The sequence below is a fragment of the Anabas testudineus genome, chromosome 3 (genome assembly GCF_900324465.2).
Source record: "Anabas testudineus chromosome 3, fAnaTes1.2, whole genome shotgun sequence".
In the NCBI taxonomy this organism is placed as follows: Eukaryota; Metazoa; Chordata; class Actinopteri; order Anabantiformes; family Anabantidae; genus Anabas; species Anabas testudineus.
Genome location: NC_046612.1, coordinates 4,139,780 through 4,161,221, shown reverse-complemented (window position 1 = coordinate 4,161,221; position 21,442 = coordinate 4,139,780). Strand labels below are relative to the sequence as shown.

The 21,442-nt window shown below is 40.3% G+C and overlaps 1 protein-coding gene across 1 annotated transcript in view; it reads left to right on the top strand.

The window, feature by feature from the left end:
- The window catches only part of smyd3 (SET and MYND domain containing 3), a 64,229-nt gene that overhangs the window by 9,080 nt on the left and 33,707 nt on the right, over nucleotides 1-21,442 (top strand). The window contains exons 2-5 of the mRNA XM_026379016.1: nucleotides 7,460-7,523; nucleotides 7,610-7,717; nucleotides 7,994-8,051; nucleotides 8,260-8,411. Of these exons, the coding sequence (XP_026234801.1) occupies nucleotides 7,460-7,523; nucleotides 7,610-7,717; nucleotides 7,994-8,051; nucleotides 8,260-8,411 (382 nt within the window). The remainder of the gene's footprint in view (nucleotides 1-7,459; nucleotides 7,524-7,609; nucleotides 7,718-7,993; nucleotides 8,052-8,259; nucleotides 8,412-21,442) is intronic.

The following is a 21,442-nucleotide window of genomic DNA, read 5'->3' as shown; positions in this document are numbered from 1 at the left end:
GGAAGTGCTTCTCATTTGTTCAACGCTCCTCACGTTTAGTGTGAAACACATGGCAGTAGCAGCACTGGTGTAGAGAAGGGGTTCTCTCTCCCGAGGAAGAGCTAATTTGTCAAACCATTCGATGAAGAACCTACTTCATGTTGTCCTCACTATCGACTGCAGGCAACAAAAACACATGAAAGAGAGGTTGGATTTGAGCAGTTTTGAAGGCGTCAGGTGTCCTGCCATTGATTCTTGTTAATATTTGTCAGTAATTTATTTCATGTACAGATACTGGCACATCATTACCTGTCATGCGGGAGGGAGTCGTACCATGCTGTGTTGGCCACTCAGCCTGGAAATGAGAAAATTCACTCAAGCACGACCGGACACTGCAAAAAAAAAAAAGTGTGTGTGTGTGTGTGTATTAATTTACACATATGCATGAATACAGAGCTAACTCTCATGGCTACAGTGCAACACCAATACTCACGGGAAATTAATTACCATGCTACACTCACACACTAAGAGAGATGTGCTGAGGTAAGGCTAATTAGGTGTCTGATAGCAAAGACTTGACACAATTGACCATAGATACACACATGTGAGAGCACGTATCTATGCTCTTGCATATCAATGTAGAAACCTGCTTCTTACAGTCACTTCTACTGTGCAGTGACTGTTTTTAAAATGTTTTTATTTATCTTGCTCTTCTTTTTGCGTTTCTCCAGCTTGTGCTTTTATTTGCTTCATGATTTTCTCATTTCCTCTGTGTTACCTTTCTCCTTCACACAGCTTTTTTCTAGAAATATAAAATTTTAGGAGTTTAGGAGGAACTGCTGCTGTTTTAATTAGAAAAAGAGAAACAAGTAGACACAAGATGAATCCAAACACTGTAAATGTACCAACCACCGCATTAAATCTACCTGGTGGTATTGCTGGTTGTCTGGCTATGATCAACAAGTATCAGAACACATCATATTGTAGATTGCTGCATATGTTGCTACGTAGCAGTATGTGGAAGCCTGGAGGTGGACTGAGAATGTGGGAAGACAAAAACAACAACAACAGCAACAGAACCCTGTTTCTTCTCACAGACTTTGGACTTTACTTTCAATGTAGGTTGTTTAGCAGCAACCAAGATGCTGCCCACGTGCACATACAGTGAGGGAAAAAATTATTTGAACCCCAGCTGATTTTGTAAGTTTGCCCACTAACAAAGAAATGATCAGTCTATAATTTCAATGGTAGGTTTATTTGAACAGTGAGACACAACAATGACAAAAAAAATCCAGAAAAATGCGTTTCAAAAAGAGTTATAAATTAATTTGCATTTCCATGAAGGAAATAAGTATTTGATCCCCTATCCGTCAGCAAGATCTCTAGCTCCCAGGTGGATCTTATACAGGTAACGAGCTGACATTGGCAGCCCTCTCAGCTCGTTACCTGTATAAAAGAGACCTGTCCACAGAAGCAATCAATCAATCCAGATTCCAAACTCTTCACCATGGCCAAGACCAAAGAGCTTTCCAAGGATGTCAGGGACAAGATTGTGGACCTACACATGGCTGGAATGGGCTACAAGACCATCGCCAAGCAGCTGGGTGAGAAGGTGACAACAGTTGGTGCAATTATTCGCAAATGGAAGAAACATAAATTAACTGCCAATCTCCCTTGGTCTGGAGCTCCATGGCAGATCTCACCTCGTGGAGTTTCAATGATAATGAGAACGGTGAAGAATCAGCCAAGAACCACTGGGGAGGAACTTGTCAATGATCTCAAGGCAGCTGGGACCATAGTCACCAAAAAAACAGTTGGTAACACACTACGCCGTGAAGGACTGAAATCCTGCTGTGCCCGCAAGGTCCCCCTGCTCAAGAAAGCCCATCTACAGGCCCGTTTGAAGTTTGCCACTGAACATCTGACTGATTCAGAGGAAGACTGGGTGAAAGTGTTGTGGTCAGATAAGACCAAAATCGAGCTCTTTGGCATCAACTCAACTCGCTGTGTTTGGAGGAGGAGGAAGGCTGCCTATGACTCCAAAAACACCATCCCCACTGTCAAATATGGAGGTGGAAACATTATGCTTTGGGGGTGTTTTTCTGCCAAGGGGACAGGACAATTGCACCGCATCAAAGGGAGGATGGATGGGGCCATGTACCGTCAAATGTTGGGTGAGAACCTCCTTCCCTCAGTCAGGGCATTGAAAAGGGTCGTGGTTGGGTACTCCAGCATGACAATGATCCAAAACACACGGCTAAGGCAACAAATCACTGGCTCAAGAAGAAGCATATTAAGGTCATGGAGTGGCCTAGTCAGTCTCCAGACCTTAATCCCATAGAAAATCTGTGGAGGGAGCTGAAGGTTCGAGTTGCCAAACATTGGAGAGGATCTGCAAAGAGGAGTGGGCCAAAATCTCCCCTGAGATGTGTGCAAACCTTGTGGCCAACTACAAGAAACGGCTGACCTCTGTGATTGCCAACAAAGGTTTTGCCACCAAGTACTAAAGCACGTTTTTCGAAGGGATCAAATACTTCTTTCCTTCGTGGAAATGCAAATTAATTTATAACTCTTTTTGAAACGCATTTTTCTGGATTTTTTTTGTCATTGTTGTGTCTCACTGTTCAAATACACCTACCATTGAAATTATAGACTGATCATTTCTTTGTTAGTGGGCAAACTTACAAAATCAGCTGGGGTTCAAATAATTTTTTCCCTCACTGTACATGTAACAATTAAGACATTTCTACCGTTCAAGTATTCCATGGTAATGTGGCTCTCACAATCGGCATTGGCAGATGACTTTTGGTTATTCCCAAAAAACACATACAAGTAGAAGATTTATTTGTCCAGTAGAAGCCCTAGGTCTCTGGGAAGCAACAGAAGCAGTTTTTGTGATTTCCTCTAGCGTCGCCTTATCTCCTGCTCCAATATCACTCTGGTCCAAACCGGAAGCATGCCAGAATGCACTTTTCAATTAAAAAGCTGCTGTTGTGAGCTGTGGCTGATGAAACAGTTGTTTTGTCATTGTATTTTTTTTAACTATATACTTTCATTTGATCAAAATAACAGTTAATGAATTATTTCTACAGTAGAAAAGGAAATTACTGACTGACTACTGTTACTGTTGTAAGTACCATGAATCTAATGGCTTTTTTCTGTTGAATGTAAAAAAATCTATCTATTTATCTTTAAAAAAAAAAAATCTCATTGTTTTGGAACCAGAAAATGTTTGAAAATGGCATTTTCTGCTAGATAGAGAACATAAATGATTAATTGATGATTGACATTGTTAGTTGGTGATGGTCCTTTCTGTAATCTTCATCTTAACGCTGCAGGGTCTGTGAGCGAGTGAGGATGTGAGTGAGCCAATGAGAATGTTACGGCAGGAGAAGTGGAAAATAAGAAAGAGAGTATGACATGGAGAGGAGGGTGGGGTGTGTGGAGTTTTTAATTCAGCCTTCTGCATGTTTCTAATGAAAGCCATCTAATGTTATTCATGAGTTTTCCTACTGTGCCTGCAGACCGAGCGCCGGCCTGCCATGCACAAGACCATCACTTCACACAACATCTGACAGCGAGACAGAGGGAGAAGGAGGACAGGAAAAGAAAGGAGTGGTATGGGAAAAGTAAGAAAGAAAGAGAAGGATGAAGAGAGAAAGGGGATGGGGGTGGGGGTGGTGAAGGAGAATCATGATAAGAATCATAAAGCAATTCTCATTAAAACGGTTCTGTAGCATACTAATGAACTGAAGAAGATAAGTGCCATACGATGTGCCTAAAATAAGAATCTTTCATGTTTTCATTGAGAACAACCATAAAAACCTCATAGTGATACTGGTTGGTTTTCTGAAGCCATTCTGTTGTGTGTTTTGGGTCATTGTCCTGTTGCATCATCCAACTTGGCAACCCAACATAATGCTGAACAATTTTTTGGTACACATGGGAATTCATCTTCTCTTCCACCACACTTTACAGTTGAGATGATGTTTTCATGATGATATACAGTGACCTTTTTACACCAGCTGTAGAGCTGTGTATTCTTTCCAAATAGTTCAATATAATTTCATCAGTCCTAAAAAAAAAAATTGCCAATACTCCTGTGCAGTGTCAGTGTGCTCTTTGACAAACGTCAGGTGTGCAGAAATGTCCATTTTAGTAAGCAGCAGCTTCCTTCTTGGTGTCCTGCCATAGACACCCTTGAGAAAGATCTGATTTATTTTGTGTTATTACTTTAGTCACATTATATTTGTTAATACTCTTGACTCAGAAAAAGATCAGATCACATTTTATGACAAATGAATGCAGAAAGCCATGACATTTCAAAGGGTTCACATACTTTTCCTTGCCACCGTATAGCAAAAATATTTGTTTTTCATTGGTGTCATACAAGATAAGCCTTACTGAGAGGAAAGACTCAATTTTGTTTAGCCAAGATACGACCTCTACAGTCATGCTGGAATTCCTGAATCATGTGATCAGTATCTATAAAGTGATGTATGTGTGTGTGAGTGTGAGAGAGTGGGTATCCTTATCAGCCTGGAGGCGGTCACCATAACAACAGCTGCTGTGGTGCATTAGTGGCTCAGTAACTATATATACAGTAATGGATTGATATTCTGTCGTCTCTGACTCAGTTGTTGTAGCCATATTTTATTCCTATAAGCCCCAACCAGAAACTTAAAGATGCAGTATGTAATGTTGGAGATGGAGAGTTGCTTTTAAAGCTTTCTAAATGTGTTTCAGTGAGTCCTTCACTTCTAACCAATGAGAGAATTTCAATTATTTCAGCTTGATTAGTAACTTTTGGAGCATTTTCATTTATTCTAATTTAACAACAGCCTGAAGCGCTGGGCTGAGTGTGGCAGAGCAGGGAGAGAGAGGATGGAGCGAAGCCGCCTGTGTTGATGTCGAGTCTCCTGCTAGCTTAAGTTGCATATTGTAGCTTTAATTTAAGTACAAGTGCAGATAAAGTAACCAGGTAGGAAAATCTCATTTCGGCTAATTCATTGAATTTAATACTTGAAAATGAAACCGTCTTGTATAAACAGCGCTTGGGCATTTTTTAATTGTCATAATGTTTATTTCATGTAATTATAATCTCTATAAGCACTTTATAGCAATATCTGAGTCAATGTCTAAATCAGCTCAAACTGATGTAATGTGTCTTAAGAATGAACTTTTAGATTTGGGATGTTTTGCTAAAACATAAGGTATTCTATAATTACATTTATATTTATATACCAGAAAATGTAAAACAAAATCTTTATGCCGATTAAAAAAAAAAAAGGTTTTTTTTAGGGTTTAAAAATCGGCACGTATAATTATTCTCCCTATTCTCCCCAACCATCACCATGGAGTTGTTTACAGATGTTTGAAGTAATAAACATAAATCCCACTTTTCTGTGGGATTTCATGTACAGAAAACCTCTAACGGTTCTTTGAAGGACACTTTCCCATTGTGGACAAATATTAAATCTAATTAATGTCAGACCAGCACAAAACTATGTGACTCTTTAAGTGTGTGATTGCATTCTAAGCTGCAACATTTCCCACAAAGCTGCTCTATTAAAACAAGTATAGAAGCAGAAATCGGGTTCGACAGCATCCTTTCTCTCTGGGTTCAACGAAGATGGATGGACCCCCGGCAGCTTGGTCTTTGACCAGACTGTGCCTGTGTTATGTTCTCAGTTCATCTGTTGAAGCCTCACAGACGCTGACACTGTGTGTGTTTGTGTGTCTGGCCTGGTCCTACAGTATCTTTTGTTATTGCTCTGTGTCTCATAGAGCAGACATGTGTTTCCAAAGCTGTGGGTGGGATCCCTGTGTCAGGTCGGTCTCAACATGACAAGGAAAAGCTAAGTTTTCATGATCCTTCATCCCGGGGTGAGACTATAAACCATTTGCTTCTTGGCTGGAAAAGTCATCACAAATAAGATACAGTGGCATAACAAGAGCAGGGGGTGAGAACAGGAAAGGGATGAGGAGGAGAGCTGTAAATCAGAAACTAAGAGTGTGAGGAGGAGAGAACAGAAGAGAGGAATGTGTCCGAGCTCGCGGGGACCTCGGACCATAAGCATCAGGCTATTCTAGTCCCACGCTGATAAACTGTCATTGGAAACGCTTAACTTCTGTCACTAATGTTGACAGGCAGCAGCCTTCTGTCAGACCAACACTGTGTGTGTGTGTGTGTGTGTGTGTGTGTGTGTGTGTGTGTGTGTGTGTGTGTGTGTGTGTGTGTGTGTGTGTGTGTGTGTGTGTGTTTCTGTTGCCTTTTAGGTTTTATTATGTCTTGTACAGCATCCATAAGTATGTCTAATCTAATCAAGCGTCTCATATTCAGCACGATAAGCCCTCGGCTAACATGTTCTCCATTACCTCACTGTGTATATATGTGTGTGTGTGTATGCGTGTGTGTGTGTGTGTGTAAGCTCATAATACCGCCCATTGTCAGATTTAATTAGCAATATTTAAATCTGACTCTTTTTCTCCCTTTCTGTGATCATGTGATAAACATGTAGAGTAACTGTGCTCAAGGCAGACGAGTTTCGACCTTCTCTTCCAACCCTCAACCGCCTGTTCTTACTCTCTTGTGCTGGAATCACGCTGGTAATGTGGAGAAATCCTTTACACCCTTGGATGCCGTCTGTGTAATCAGTTATTAGTGTTTTCAGTGTGTTTAATAAGATCTATGTTGTGAGACTGAGCATCTTGCAGATGTTCCTCGCTGAAGCTGTGCAAACACATGGTCCAACAATATGTTGTTACACAGAGGTGGTAAGAGTACACAAACTTAATACTCAAGTAAAAATGTAAATATTGCCTAAAATGAAACTCGTTAATCCGCGATAATTTAAGATTGTCCATCTATAAAACTTGTAACTAGATAGATGTAGTCCGGTAAAGCACCAAAAATTACCAACCAAAATACAATGCTTGAGTAAATGTGCTTGGTGACTTTCCAGTAAGTGTGGCTTCGACTCCGATCTTGTCTTGTTTTACACTCTCAGGCTGTAACTGGCTGTGTGAAGCAGACAGACACTGCTTTGCCCTGGCTTGTTATCAGACTGACTGGCAAACTGGAAATGACAGCATTGTCACTCTGAGAGGGACAGCAGACCTCGGAGGCAGGAAACATACATACACACAGAAACAGACATAAACAGCGGTGGGCACAAACACACACAAGCACTCAGACACATGCGGGTGCCATGACACTGACTGGTGGTGACAGTGAGTGGAGTGTACTTAATGTACTGCCCTTAGATGCCAATCAAAAAGAAGATGGGTAGGTACAGTAGATGAAACTAGATGATAGAGTTCAGTTCCAGCTCATTGAATCATTGAAGCTTTAATATTGTTCTACCTCTGGTCAAGGATCTTTTGAGTAACAGTGAATCATTTTCTTTTCTTTAATAATCGAGACAAATGTTGTGTCTGTGTAGAGTTAACTGATCTTCATCAATCTCCTTCTGTGTAGACACGAGACCTTGTTGAGGTGTTCCCAGTGCAAGATGGCTCGCTACTGCGGCATCAACTGCCAGGTACAGTGTGCGTGTTTGTGTGTGTGTGTGTGTGTGTGTTTATGTTTGGGTATGTTTCACTTCGTTAAAATGTCCTCCCCCTGCAGAAACAAGCATGGCCCGACCATAAGAGAGAGTGTAAATGTCTGCAGAGCCTCCTACCCAGAATTCCCACTGACTCAGTCCGTCTGGCTGCGAGACTCATCTTTTCCTTGGTATGTTTCTAGAGTTTCTCACCGTTAGACACTTAAATAATGTGCAAAAGAAACGTACAATGAAGAGTGTCTTTTAAAAAATGTTGCACATTGGTGATTTGAGTATTAAAATTGTTTAGTTTCACTAATGAACCAAAAGCTCCTCAGTTGGTTTTAGAGAAATTAAACTTGCTCTTGTGAAAACCTGTTGAAAACCAGTGCATACTTTAAAATAATTGTCATTCTTCATACACAGTGAGTAAACATACCAATGTCCTCTTATCTTCTGCTTTCTAGTTAAGTCCATCTAAGGGCAGCAGTGAGGAGCTCTACACTTTGGAGGAGCATGAATCACGTAAGTCTCTTCTTCAGGATTGTGTTTGTATTTATTTTTCCTGAGTGTAATGCCAGTGGATTAAAAAAAAAAACTGTTTGCTCTTGCCGTCATATTTTGGCTCTGATATTTCTGTGTCAGTGTCAAAGCAGAAGATAAAGTCTGTTTGTGCCAGTCAGCGAATCTCTTTCCAGACAGAGTTTCTTACTCATTAATTTATTTTCTGCAGACCTGAGTTCTATGTCTGAGCAAAAGAAACAAGGTCTTTTGCAGCTGGCATCCATGTTGGAGCTGTACCTGCAACAGGAAGCACCTAACCTGGCACAGGAAATACCCTCACTGCCCCCTTCCTGCAGAGACCCCCTCAGCCTTATTGCCAAGGTGGGAGAAATGCATTTAAACACAACACGAACATGGCGTTTTACTCCCTTTATTCAAAACATCACTTCTCTTCTGGCTTAAACTTACCAAGCACTCTTTGACAACTGACCCTCCATCGATGAACTGCTCCGATAAACACACACACGTTGGCGTTCGTGCACATGTGAATGAAAACATGTCCACCAGTGCACAAAGACGGAAAGACACAAGCAACTGTTCATTACTCTTAGCATCCCCTGCTGCGCTTGGATGGACCCCAACGTATGTGTAAGATCTTCCCAGCATCTGTGCTTAGTTCTGTGTGTGTGTGTGTGTGTTTGTGTGTGTGTGTGTGTGTGTTTCCCAGAACAACCTCGGGTCGTCCTCTCCTAAAACATGCCAGCTGTCGTCACTAAAATTAAAACCACAAATCGTTGTGTGTTTGTCTGGATTTCTCTTTACCTCTGTTATCTGCAAGCTTGTGTGACTCCTCTCTGAGGTTTTCATGGCTCCAAGGTGTTTGAATACAAATAAGTTGCGTGTGTGTGTCTGTGTATATTTATTGTGTTTGCCTCATCATGGTTGCTTCACAGTATTAATTCAAAGCAGCCTGAGATATTTATGAGCTAAGAGTGTTTCCATAAAACAAACATAAAAGTTTCAAATTAGTGATTGAAAACTTATCCAAATCCAACCGTCTAATTTATCCACCACCACCAATCAATCCACCACTCTGATCCACACTAAAGATCAGTAGTTATTTGATGCATTGCTGGTAAAATCTAGACATTAAGCTTCCTGAAAGGATGAAACTATGAGGTTGAGTGAATAATCTTCACAATTTTTTGATGGATTGTCATGAAATTTTGCACAGACGTTTACATTTTCCACAGGATAAAATGTAATAAGATCTAAATTTCTATCTGTACATGCCTTAGCTTTATAAAGATAATGATGTTATCACAGTTTTTCCACCGACTTCATCAAGAGCGTTATGGATAAAACTGTGCATCACACAAAGTGGTTAACAATGAGCCTCACAGAGCTGCTGGGATGGTTGTGACATTAGAATCTCTCCAGTGCTGGAACCGTAGAATTTAATTTCACAAACACACTTTGTTTCTGTGTTTTTGCAGTTTATTAAGAACTACAGAGGTAGAGTGAGTGAGAGACTCTAACATCTTAGATGAAATATGTGTGTCTGGTGTTTTGTGTGGAATTGGATTGCGAAGCTGGGAAAATTGGAAAGCTGCTGATTAAACGAGGTTCAAGACTCCGATGGGAATTTGGCTCCGATGTGAGGTAGATGAAGAGCGAACAACACTGAGTGGATTAAAGAGAAGAAGAAAGGGAGGAAGAAGAAAGGGCGAGGGAGGGAACAGAGAAAGATGAGGGACGGAGAAGAGAAGAAGTCACACAGTTAAAGAGGGAGAGAGATTAAAAGGGAGCAGGAAATGTACAAAGTGTGTCACAACATGAAAAACTACCATTGGTGATAATATTCTTCCTATGTTAGCAGCTTCATGAAACGTACTGGCTGCAACTTAATTTGTCAGTTAAAAACAACAGAAGCAGTTAAACAGTGGGTGGATGGGTATTCTTTAACATGTAAGAGTAAACCAGCTGATCTGAATGTGTTTTTTATTTGTGCAGACATACAGGCTTCATTCTCAAAGCCAATCAGGACAATGAGGTGACACACAGCTGCTGATGGTGTTTAGGATGAGCTATGTTTATAAAAATAATATGTCGTCAACATCTCCCGACCACACACCCACACATCCAAAGTTCCAGTTACTTCACGTCTGCACGTTCATTAGGTTACAACACAAAGCACAATAAAACTTGTAAGTGATGAAGTTCTGCTGGTATCGTTCAGGTTGCCAATAGAGGGCACTGTGATTGCGTGAAAAGCGGATTGTATTGACAGCGTTGAGGAGTAGGGAAGTCCTTCATTTCACTTTCTTTCTGTTTTATTCTCCAGGATGTCTTCTCTGCTTCTCTAAAACTGTTTCTTTTCCAGTTTCTCTCTGTTACTGTTTCTCTCTTCTACTTTAAGCATCTTGATTATTCTCCTGATGATCATTTTTCTCTTTATTCTCCCCTATACGTGCTGCGTGTTTCTTCTCTCTCCTCCTCCCCTTATGCTCTCCCTCCTTAATGGCCCAAGTATGTAACAAATGAGCAGTTTATTACTGTGTACTTTGAATGTTCAGTGTGCTTTACACAATAGGTCATTACTGTGAGTGTGTATGTGTTTGGCTGTGTGTGTATGTGTGTTTAGTCTTTTTTTACTACTGGGGAGTGTTTTGTGCTATAAAACCATTTTTTACGCTAATAGCTCCTCTTCACAGCACAAGTAGTGTTACACAAGCACACATGCATGTGCACTGACGCACACAATTAAGTAATACCACACAACATCATTACTGCTCTTAATATGCTCTAGAGAACGGGGCAGGGAGGGATTTTTGTGTATTATGGGGATTGTGTGCTGCATGCAGCACTGTGCAGCTATGTGGTGCAGAGAGAGTGTAGTGCAGTGTAGTGGAGTGTGTGTGTGTGTGTGTGTGCATGTGTGTGTCTGGAATAGGTTCTGCTCTGTTGAGTTACTTCGGACTTCAGTACGTTTTGTGTGTGTATATGTGTCTTGGTCAGACTGCAGTGGTGCAATAAGCAGTGACAGATGAGATCTGTCCACAACACATTTTATTGCTTCCCTCAAGCAACTTCCCCCGTCTGGAGTGAGGATGCATGAGTGTGTGTGTGCATGAGTCTTTAAGGAGCATGTCCATCTACTGTTACATACTGTTGTGCATTTTTGTGAACATACAATAGCAGAGAAAAAGTATGTGAACCCTTTGGAATGACCTGATTTCCAGTTATGTGAGTTATGTGCATGGAGAAGCAGTCCAGGCCAAGAGGCAGCAAAGCTCCAAACATGGCGCCCCGTCTGTCCTTCACTGTTGGGATGATGTTTCCATGTTCCCATGTGCAGTGTTGTAGCGTTTTTGAACAACATTAGCTTTCTCTAAGGTCTCCTGCTATGACTACAGTGGTCCATGCACCATGATTTGTGTGTAGCAGACCTATGAACAGAGATGTTAACCAGTTCAGATGATTTCTTTTAGTCTTTAGCCATTACTCTGGGCTTGTTTTGATTCAGCAGTTTCCATTGTGCCATTGAAGTCATCTTAACTGGGTGTTCACAGAACTAAAGCATCTTTTTTATAGACAGTGTATTGAACTGTGGACTGATGAATACCCTGCCTGAATTCTTATAATATTATATAATGTTATAATAATTCTGTAACCTGTTTTAGTTTTGTGCAAATTAACACTTTTCAATAGTCTTCTGAAGGCAAAGCATAGTTCATACATCAATCACACCAGCAGGTACTGCTTGTGCAAAATAGCAGAATAGCAAACTCAAAATGAAAAGTGTATTTTATTAGTCACTGTAGTATACAATATATAATAAAATGGGTTATTCAGCTTAAATGAAGCTCTTACCATATTTTAGGACAAATCTTTACATAAGTACATGTTATTCATGCAGCATTCACTTGTTCCTGCGTGCATACCATGCACATTATATCTATGGATCCATCCTGACATGTTAAGTATGTGTCTTTGTCTGTATTTGATGTGCATGCTTCACATTGTTGCATGTGTGAACCTGTTGCTATGCGAATTCTGCTCTTGCTACATTGAGACACATTTACTTTACATTTCCTTACATGACAGACATGTTACCCCATGAAACACATAACACGCTCATACACTGCTCAGTGTCTCCTGTCCTCCCTCTCAGTCTCATTCATTCTCTCTCAGATGTCTAACTATAATTTCTCTACTTCACTGTCTACATCTCTTCTTAGTCGCTCCAAGGCCAAGTCTCTTAACCTGCAGCTTTGATATGTGTTATATATAACTTTTAAAAGGCACTTCACAGACCTAGTTTTGTATCAGGCCAGTACCAGCATTGAAATTTAAATATGTCGAGTTATATAGTAGGAGCTTTTTTAAAAAGCTGCAGAATATCACAGGGTTGAAAGCATAGCATACAGTATATACTGTAATTCTGATGTATTATTTAATAATATACACACTGCAGAAAGCTTCTGCATCATTTATTCTAAGCATACTGCACATAATTAAGTGTGCAGTCTACCTCATAGTCTTATTAGTACTGTGTATGTAGTTTGAGCATGTAACTAAATGTCTTATGTGTGAATTCAGTGGTTTCACATTCTGCCTGAGATAAATGCTCCACTCAGTCCAGGAGAAAAAAAAATCTATGACTTTTCATACAAATTAAGTCAAAATCTGACCTCAACCTATGACTTTTTTTTATTTAGAGCTAGAGAAAGTAGTAAAAACTGAAGATGAGACAGCTTAAGCAAGAAGCATGAATGACCTGTGAGTGGGCTGAAATGACCAATCATTTATCATTGGGGAAGTAGTGAGATGAGTTAGGAAGGTGAAAAGGAGGAAATGAGTAGAAGAATAGCAACAGGGAGTACATACTGAGTACTAGTACTCTGCTCGATTGAAGGTTTGAAGTAGCTGTATTTATGCTTCTGTGTGTTCCTTTTTATGGGCTCTGGGGAAACGCACACACACCTAATTTGACCAAGACGTCCCCCTGTGGAAAAGTATGTATTATTGTTTATTACCTTCATATAGAGACAATTTGTCACAGATACACACACACTCACACACACACCTACCTCATGTCATGTGTGAGTGTGGAACCAATACTTTCACACCCCTCCTAAAACCTGTTTAGCTTCAATTATACAAGCAGAAATTGACTGTGTGCTGTAATATAACGTGTGTAAGTCCATGTGTAGGCGGAGTTTGTAATTCGCTGTGTGGACAGATGTGGATTTAACATGTGTGAATGTAGCTTCTTGTTTGTGAGTAGGAGTAATTTATTCTTTATATCTATCAGCCATCTGTTGAGCAGCTAAATGGGATGCAGACACCGTCAAACTAGGCTATCTTAACAAATGGAAAAGTTATCACACTGCAAACTTTCCATGAGAGAGAGCATATCATGTGTATAACAAACTTTTAAAATGACCTAAGGTAGAAAGAAGTCATGAAAAGAGGGAGCAAGAAAATTATAGACCACGTTTTTACATAATTTAAGGATTTAAAAAGGACCAAAACAGGAATCAGTGTGAGAAAAGAAAAATGCAAAATATATAGTTAGCATATTTTCCCATCCTCCATCAGCATGCATCTTTGTGCATGTTTTTGTTTGCTTATATGTGGGGTGTTAAGTCATTATAATACTTCAGTGTGTGGATATGTTGGGTGTTCATTCTTATCTCTCTAACATTTCCCTGGTTTACCACTGTATCTGGTGGTGCCATGGGTGCTACCTAATTAGCTTAGGCTTTACACACACACACACACACACACACACAGGCAGCTTAGTGTAATGACTTTAAGTCCATCATGAATGCAGTCACCGACAGCGTAATAGGAAGAGAGAATAAAAACCATTTGTTTAATTGACTTAGATTGGCTGCGTGTGTGTGGGCTCACTGGGAGAGGTGAAGAAGGGAAGAAGAAGGCAAGCTGGGAAATGAGCAGACTGCAGGAAAGAGGTGAACAGGAAGCAGGAGAGGAGCCGACAGAACGGAGATGGAAATGGTCAAGGGCAAAATAAATGGGGGTTAAGGAGATGAGGGCATTTTAAAATGAGGGGTGAAAGAGGGGGTGGAGTCGTGTGGAGCAATGTCAAGAAAAAAGACAAGAAAAGAATAAAAAGATTGGAACTAAAGAGACATTTTGAATATTTATGAATACAAATCTGGATGCTGTTTAATTTTTCAAAGTGACTTAAACAGTAAAATAATGCAGGAGATACACACATGGTGTGTGTTGTATGTATGTTCTAATATGTGCTGAGCTGGGGGTGGCTTTGGCTTAATGAACAGCTTTTTGGCTCCAGCTGCGACAGCCACTATCTCTCTTGTCTCCTTCATCCTCCCTCGTGCTTTCTCTGCTCTCCACTCTGTCACTCCAACATTTACAGTAATTACCGTTCTTTGGTGGTTCAAAGGGATGCGAGCAGGGAGAGAGGCTGATAAAATAAACAAAAGCAGTGTTTGTGTATTTTGAATCATTTCCTGAATGTCCTCCAGAGGGATGTCCCAGAAACAGACTCACCCCAACATGGGATCGTAAATCTTCTCCTGACCCTTAACAATGACCTCAACCTGAGACTTTTATTATTAAAGTTACTGTGGTGCAGTCTTGTACCATGAATACTTCTTCCTTAGTCATAAATGTCATTTTAGCCATATTTTAACCTTATTATAAGTTTATACTTTTAACCAGTATCTGCACCAAGGTTACCAAATAAAGAAATAATGTGCAGGCATTTTTCTGAGCTGTTCCCTGTGTTGAATCTCTATTGACAATTTTAACTAAATGTGGTATAATTCTGTGCTTTAGAGTTCAGCTGCAAAGACGGTGTAATTATACACGTGGTGGAACTTTTGTTTTCACTGATTATGCAATCACCTGCCAAATCCTGTTCCTCCTAAAAATGATGTTCCTGTAAACTCAGTGCCATTTTTGTAGGGCACGTAATCAGTGCATGATTATGTTTCATTGCAACATGTTTTTTGGAATGAATGAAGAGCTATAAACTGTAAAAGCATCTGAAGGAGGCACGTAAACCTCACGACTGTCACACTACAGATCTGAGTTCAACTCTAGAGTCACGTTAGGCAACGTTTAGGCAAGAAAAGCACTTTGATGAAGGTTCGAGGAAGATTTCAGTTTTGTTTAAAGGTTAATGAACATGTTGTGTTGACTGACACAATCTTAGAAACTTCAATAATGCTCTAACAGACAAGCTGCAGTAGATGTTGTAGTGCAAGACTGGAAACTTTGGCAGAAAAGAAATGTCTGGCAACATGTTGTTGATGATTCAAGTATCGGTACTTGTGACCTCGTCAACATATATCTGGTATGTTAATAGAATACATCTGTACAGTATCAAACTGAATATGTGACATGTTACAAATAAAATCTGAATTTAAATCTTTGATCCACTTTTAGTTTAGCTATACGCCAATGCGATTCTTGCAGTGTTGCACCTGCTGTATTCGACCCTGGCGTTTTACTCTGACCACATTCTGTACAGTATCAAACTGAATATGTGACATGTGACAAATAAAATCTGAATTTAAATCTTTGATCCACTTTTAGTTTAGCTATACGCCAATGCGATTCTTGCAGTGTTGCACCTGCTGTATTCGACCCTGGCGTTTTACTCTGACCACATTCTCGTGCCAAAATGTCTCAGCACCAGGCATTTCAGCTCACCTCTGTAATTTTCTCTGCCCACATTTAAGTCCAAAATAGGAAATTCTCCTGACACTGCTACAGAGGAGAATTTGGAACAGTTTGTTTGTGTAACTTCAATGAAATCACATCCAAATCCAGAGAATAGTCCACTCATGGGTTAAATTGATCTGGGTTGAGAACAGGAAGAAGATCCCATTTTGTACTGGTGAATATTTGGCATTTCCTCATATCCATAATAACTGTCTCTGCAATTTTCCCAGCAAAAATAAAAATACAGCACCGCTTAACGTTTATTAAAAAGAACATGCTGTCAACGAGACATTTAGCAACAACATGCTGATTTGGGCTGGATCAAGATTGAATTAAAGCAGCTTCATGTATAGTCAGTAGAATAATAATTTTAGTTTCTTTAACAGGGCTACAGTAAATCTAGTCAGGGTGCAGAGTATCTACAGTTACTGTAATTAATTTATATCCGTGCTATTCACTCACACACACCTGTCTGGAGCCGGCTGGCTGAACTAATGTGAGATCAAACACAGTGGGAGATTTTTTAATCTTTTCATAACAGTCTGACTGGGCCATGGGGAGAAGTGCAGATGGCCAGACTGCCACTGATAGCAGCTCGTATTTGTAATATTTCACAGCTTATGTTCTTGTGTTTACTAAATAATCCTATAAAGTTTGCATAGGTGTCCCGTTGGGATCTACTGTGGATACACATTGATGTATGCAGTATATGTGGTATGCATTGAGAATTACACTTGTTTGGCTTGTTTCATATGTCAAAGGTATTTAATGCAGAGCAGCTCTTCTTCTGAGTGTTACTACTGTCCAGAGTTGCCACCATTTTGGTTAATGGAAAGTAAAGTATGAATTAGCCTGAATTAGCCTTAAGAGATGCTGTGAATGATTCTTTGGCTTCCTCCATTTGTTACTGCAGCACTTCAGTTTATGTGTGGCTTTGGGCCATGAGTTTTCTCTTGTTAGGTAAAAGTTCCTCTCAGCAGTTTTGTGAATAGGCCTTTCGAGGAAATGCTATGTGGGCTCTACAGTAGGAGGACTCTGAGTGGTAAGAAAATATTACTTCATACGTCCCCAGGTTTCCATATCCCATTTATTGCAGGTGGTCTTTTTGTTTAATGATGTATGGGGTCAAACATGCAGTTTAACATTGTTAACAGAACGTCAGGTGTTGTAGCTTATTTCTGCAATAATAGTAGTTCCTTCAGTTATGTGCATAGTTCTGCATTTTGAGCACAGGGTGCATGTTTTCACAGACAATTTCACTACTAACTAGATATTTTTAGTGTTTATAGTTAATTTGCCTGATGAGGAGGAATATGTTAGTTTAACAGTCACACTTCATAGCTTGAAATATCATTCATTTGTTGCACATCATTGGTTATTTTCAAACATTAATATAATGGCTTGTTGAGGGGTGTTTTGGTTCATGAAACATGGAAATGTGTCATTTCAGAGTTCACCTTGGCAGTCAGTGTCAGTGCCTCACTGAGCTGCAATAAAGGAGCCCATGTTCAGGTGCCTGCACAGGTTCAAGTAGGCACTCGTCCTCCCACCCGTCCCCTCTCCCAGTGCTGCAGTCTGTCTCTGCAGGTCATTAGCGAGTTACGTAAACTTTTCATGAACACCGTCTTGTGAAACAAAAGACACTGAAGCCTCTAAAGCATCCAGCTGAAGAATGCTTAACCATCAATGCTTTTATTTCCATCCTGAATATAAATGAGTTTCCTCAGGGGGTTCATTCCCTCATTCTCCCTCTCAGCCGTCTCTCATCTCCCTCTCCCTCTTAAACCACAGCCAAGCACAACTCTCAGTTCTGTTCAGGGACAGTGAGACACACCTCGCACACTTTCAAGTTGTCTTTGTGCGTTTGCAACATTTGTGTTTTTGCCATCTTTTAAAGTGAAAACATGCAAAGACAACTTGGGACCCAAAACGCCTGTTTACGAAGAGGAGGATATTAAAAGTACAGTGAATATGCTGCAGAGATTAGAGCTCAGATGCATTTTGTAGTTTTGGTTCCTGCTTTCTCCTCTTTAATGGGCATCCATGCTTTGTTTCTTCTTGTTAAACACCAGCAGCTCATCAGGAACACAAAAGGGGCCGTGTGAATGTAGACACACACATTCACACATGCACTCTCCAAACACTCTGCATGCTGCTCCTACACAGACATACTAACAAAAATTAGACTCACTGTTGTAAATAACTACACAACAATGACAGTTATGGTTGTGTTTTAAAAGATTATATCAGTCATCATTTATATCAGTATTCAAATGGCTGGTGGCAGAAGTGCAGCATTTCACTCTAAACTTAATTTGAATTCCTCGTCTGGACAAACAAAAAGGTTAACATTGCTTCTTCCCGTTACTTCTCTGTTCTGTGATGAAGCCACGTCTCCAAAACTCTGGCTTACAATAAACAATGGACACAGCAGAATTTGAAATATACACTTTATATAATATAATGTTTTATAACCCATAGGGAGCAGGAGGGGAAGTGTAGTCAGTGATTTTAGTCAGATTTGGTTTGAGTTAGTCGGTGCAAATACAACATTCACAGCTCTTTATTTTTTATTTCCTGGGTCCAAGCACTAAACACTAAAGCACTAAATCATTTGAAAATACCAGGACCTGGCTCAGTCAAAGACAATAAGCAGCTAAAACTCACTAATTTACACTTTATATGTCCTTTGTGTCATTTTTACAAAACCAAAGTGGTAAAATTGGGTTTATGTGGTTTAGTGCCAGACAGTTTCTTGGCTGGGTGCCTGCAGATACGGTGACATGTCTCTGGGAAGTCAACTGCTAATTAGTGCGCTTCATGTTTTTACACCTTAAAGCCAAACCACGTGTTTCCATTTGTGCAGTATTTCTGCTAAGCTAACCAGCTAAGCAGCTCCTGGCTGTAGCTCCACACTGAGCATGTGTGTGAGGGTGACTTCAAACACTGTGCAACACAGGAAATGACTGTGTCGCCCAAAATGTCAAACTATACTTTCAATGAAATGTTTGAGCTGCAATTAATTTTATACAAAGGAGGGAAAATGTCAGAGCCACGGAAACATGGTTAATAGGTGTGAACAGAGCAAGACACGCGCACACACACACACACACACACACAGACTCAGGCAGCCTTAGTCTGGAATCTGGTAGAAATTGCACACGTTTGCTGTTTTCTGTAATGCCAATTTGTCATCCTCACACTGCTCCCTATCCTCACTATCTCCTCTCCTCTCTACTAAAAGCTGAAGATGCTTGGATGTTCAGTTATTATTAGAAAAGTTTAGTTACTAATAGATTTACTGCACTTCATTTTAACAGGGATCTAAGTACATGTTGCTGTTTAAACATTACCAGCTCTCCTGAGGTTTTGACAGCTAACCGGTGTCAAGGCTGTAGTTGTTGAATCTAATTTTACATTTACATTGAGTCATTTGGCAAAAAAAGGGAGCTCTTGCCTAAAGACCCCTTCTGGATAATTGAGTTGGATAAAAAAAGTCATTGATGAGATAAAGAATTAGATATAAATTAACTAAGAATAGGATCAGTTTACTTTGATAAAGTATGAAGGGAACATTAAGAGATGGAGTGAATGATTAAAGTTAATAGTATTGATGTGAGGGACTGATTTTAGATATTTCATGACACCTCTGTACAGAAACATGCCGTCCAGCATTTACTTTACTGGAACTCTACAATAGCTAGAAATGAGTAAACGCTTACAAACAGATACTGATGTGAATCAGCTCTTTCTCCAAATAGTAAGTGATGAAGGTGGATGTGAGGTGTTTCTTTATTGATCGAATTTGGCAAAGGAAGAGTAGTTTTAGCGGCGTCAGCAGTTTTTCTGGCCCAAAGCGAACAGGATAAGAGGGACAAACAGGAGGAGGAGACAGATGGACGGGGAGGAGGTGCAGGGTTATTGGTTGAACGGGTTTGCATTTCAGGGCACAAATAATTTAACCATAATTGGAAAGTAGAATAAATTACTAAAAATTAAACACTTGGTTTGTTTGGTTTCTCTGCTAATATAAGTTTTCCTTTATTCTGCATTCATTAATGTTCTGTTCCACCTCACGTAAAGTGATGCAACGATCTCTGTATTTCATCTCTTAGTTACAGAGACCAGTGGGGGATTTAGAATTTAATGAGCCCCTCCCTGGAAACACCCCCAGGTGGAGATGAAGAGCGAGTAAAATAGTGGGAGGGGAAGATGACAGGAGGAGGAAGGCCAAACACACAAACACTCTCGTCCCAGAGGGCCGGTATATCTAACATAGTGTAATTACAATGGGGAGCCCCTTTAATTGACTCCTACTGCGAAGCCTCTGAGTCTGCAGAGTGTGTGTGTGTGTGTGTGTGTGTGTGTGTGTGTGTGTGTGTGTGTGTGTGTGTGTGTGTGTGTGTGTGTGTGTGAATCCCAGATGAAATCTTTTAATAAACAACTTCAGGTTAATCGGTATGAAAATGTATTTTGTGAAGTATTTTTAATACAGTTCGTTTCCCTAGAGGTATTTGATTTTTGGCTGTTCAGTTAACTTGAACATAAATTCACCTTGAATCTCCAGGAAGAAATGTTTTGTACATCAGTGACCACAGCTCGGTGCAGTATCTTGTCTCTGCTGTCGCGACGTGAGATTTGTTTGATTCAGTCCAGTCTGACTTTGATTGCCTCCCCTATTCTAATGCTGTGGTGGCTCAAGCTGAAAACATGAAGTCCCCTCTCTAGAGCCAGTGCTTGGTTTGTCTGTTTGGAGCTACTGTAGAAACATGACGGCCTCCTTAATTCCTTATAGATATAAAAGGCTCATTTGAAGATAAAGAAATACAACTATTACTATTTTCAGGTGATTATACATTATAAATCTTACACACTGCACCTTTAAGGGTAGTAGTTTACTTTAGTGTATAATGTGCACGGATGCACCAGTCCTCATTTTATCATTAAAGAAGGTTGATGAATGGTCAGTCCTCCAGGCACAGTGTGTGTGTGTGTGTGCGCGCGCCCATCACTTGTCTAAATGTCTTAAGGCAACATGTAATCCAATTCTAACACATGGTAAAAGTATCACATAAAAACAGTCCCACTGATATTGACTGGTCTCAGAGAGTGAGAGAGAGCAACATGACAGATGGAGGCCGAGTGTGTGGTGCTATGTGCTGTTCTCCATACACTCCTTCTTTAGACAGAACGGCGACACACACACATAGAGCGCAGACGTGTCCTTTTAAATCAAGGACATCTCCTAGTTTCACAGGTGAGGGAGCACAGACTATTTGTGCCAGAGAGAAAGAAGTCGACGTGGGGAGGAAGAAGAGGAGGATGAGGATGTTAGCTAGAGATAAAAGAGATGAAGGAAAGAAAACATTGAATAAGATTTATAATAATAATTATTATAAATGATAATAACGAGGATGCCACCTTGACTTGAAAATGTGCTGTGGAACTGTCTGTAACCCTGGACTTTTCCCTGATCGTCAATATGAAATAGTGATCTCCCTGCTTTTCTGTGAGTGCGACCCCCAACCCCCTTCAGTTAGCTGACATTTCAGAGATTAGAGGTTTTTGATCGTTTATTCCACAACCGAATCTCTGCCCACCACACCCTGTTCCCTGCCTGTACCCCTTCATCTCCCACGTTTCTTTTACCCCCTCATCCTTTCATCATGCCATGGTTGTACCATCAG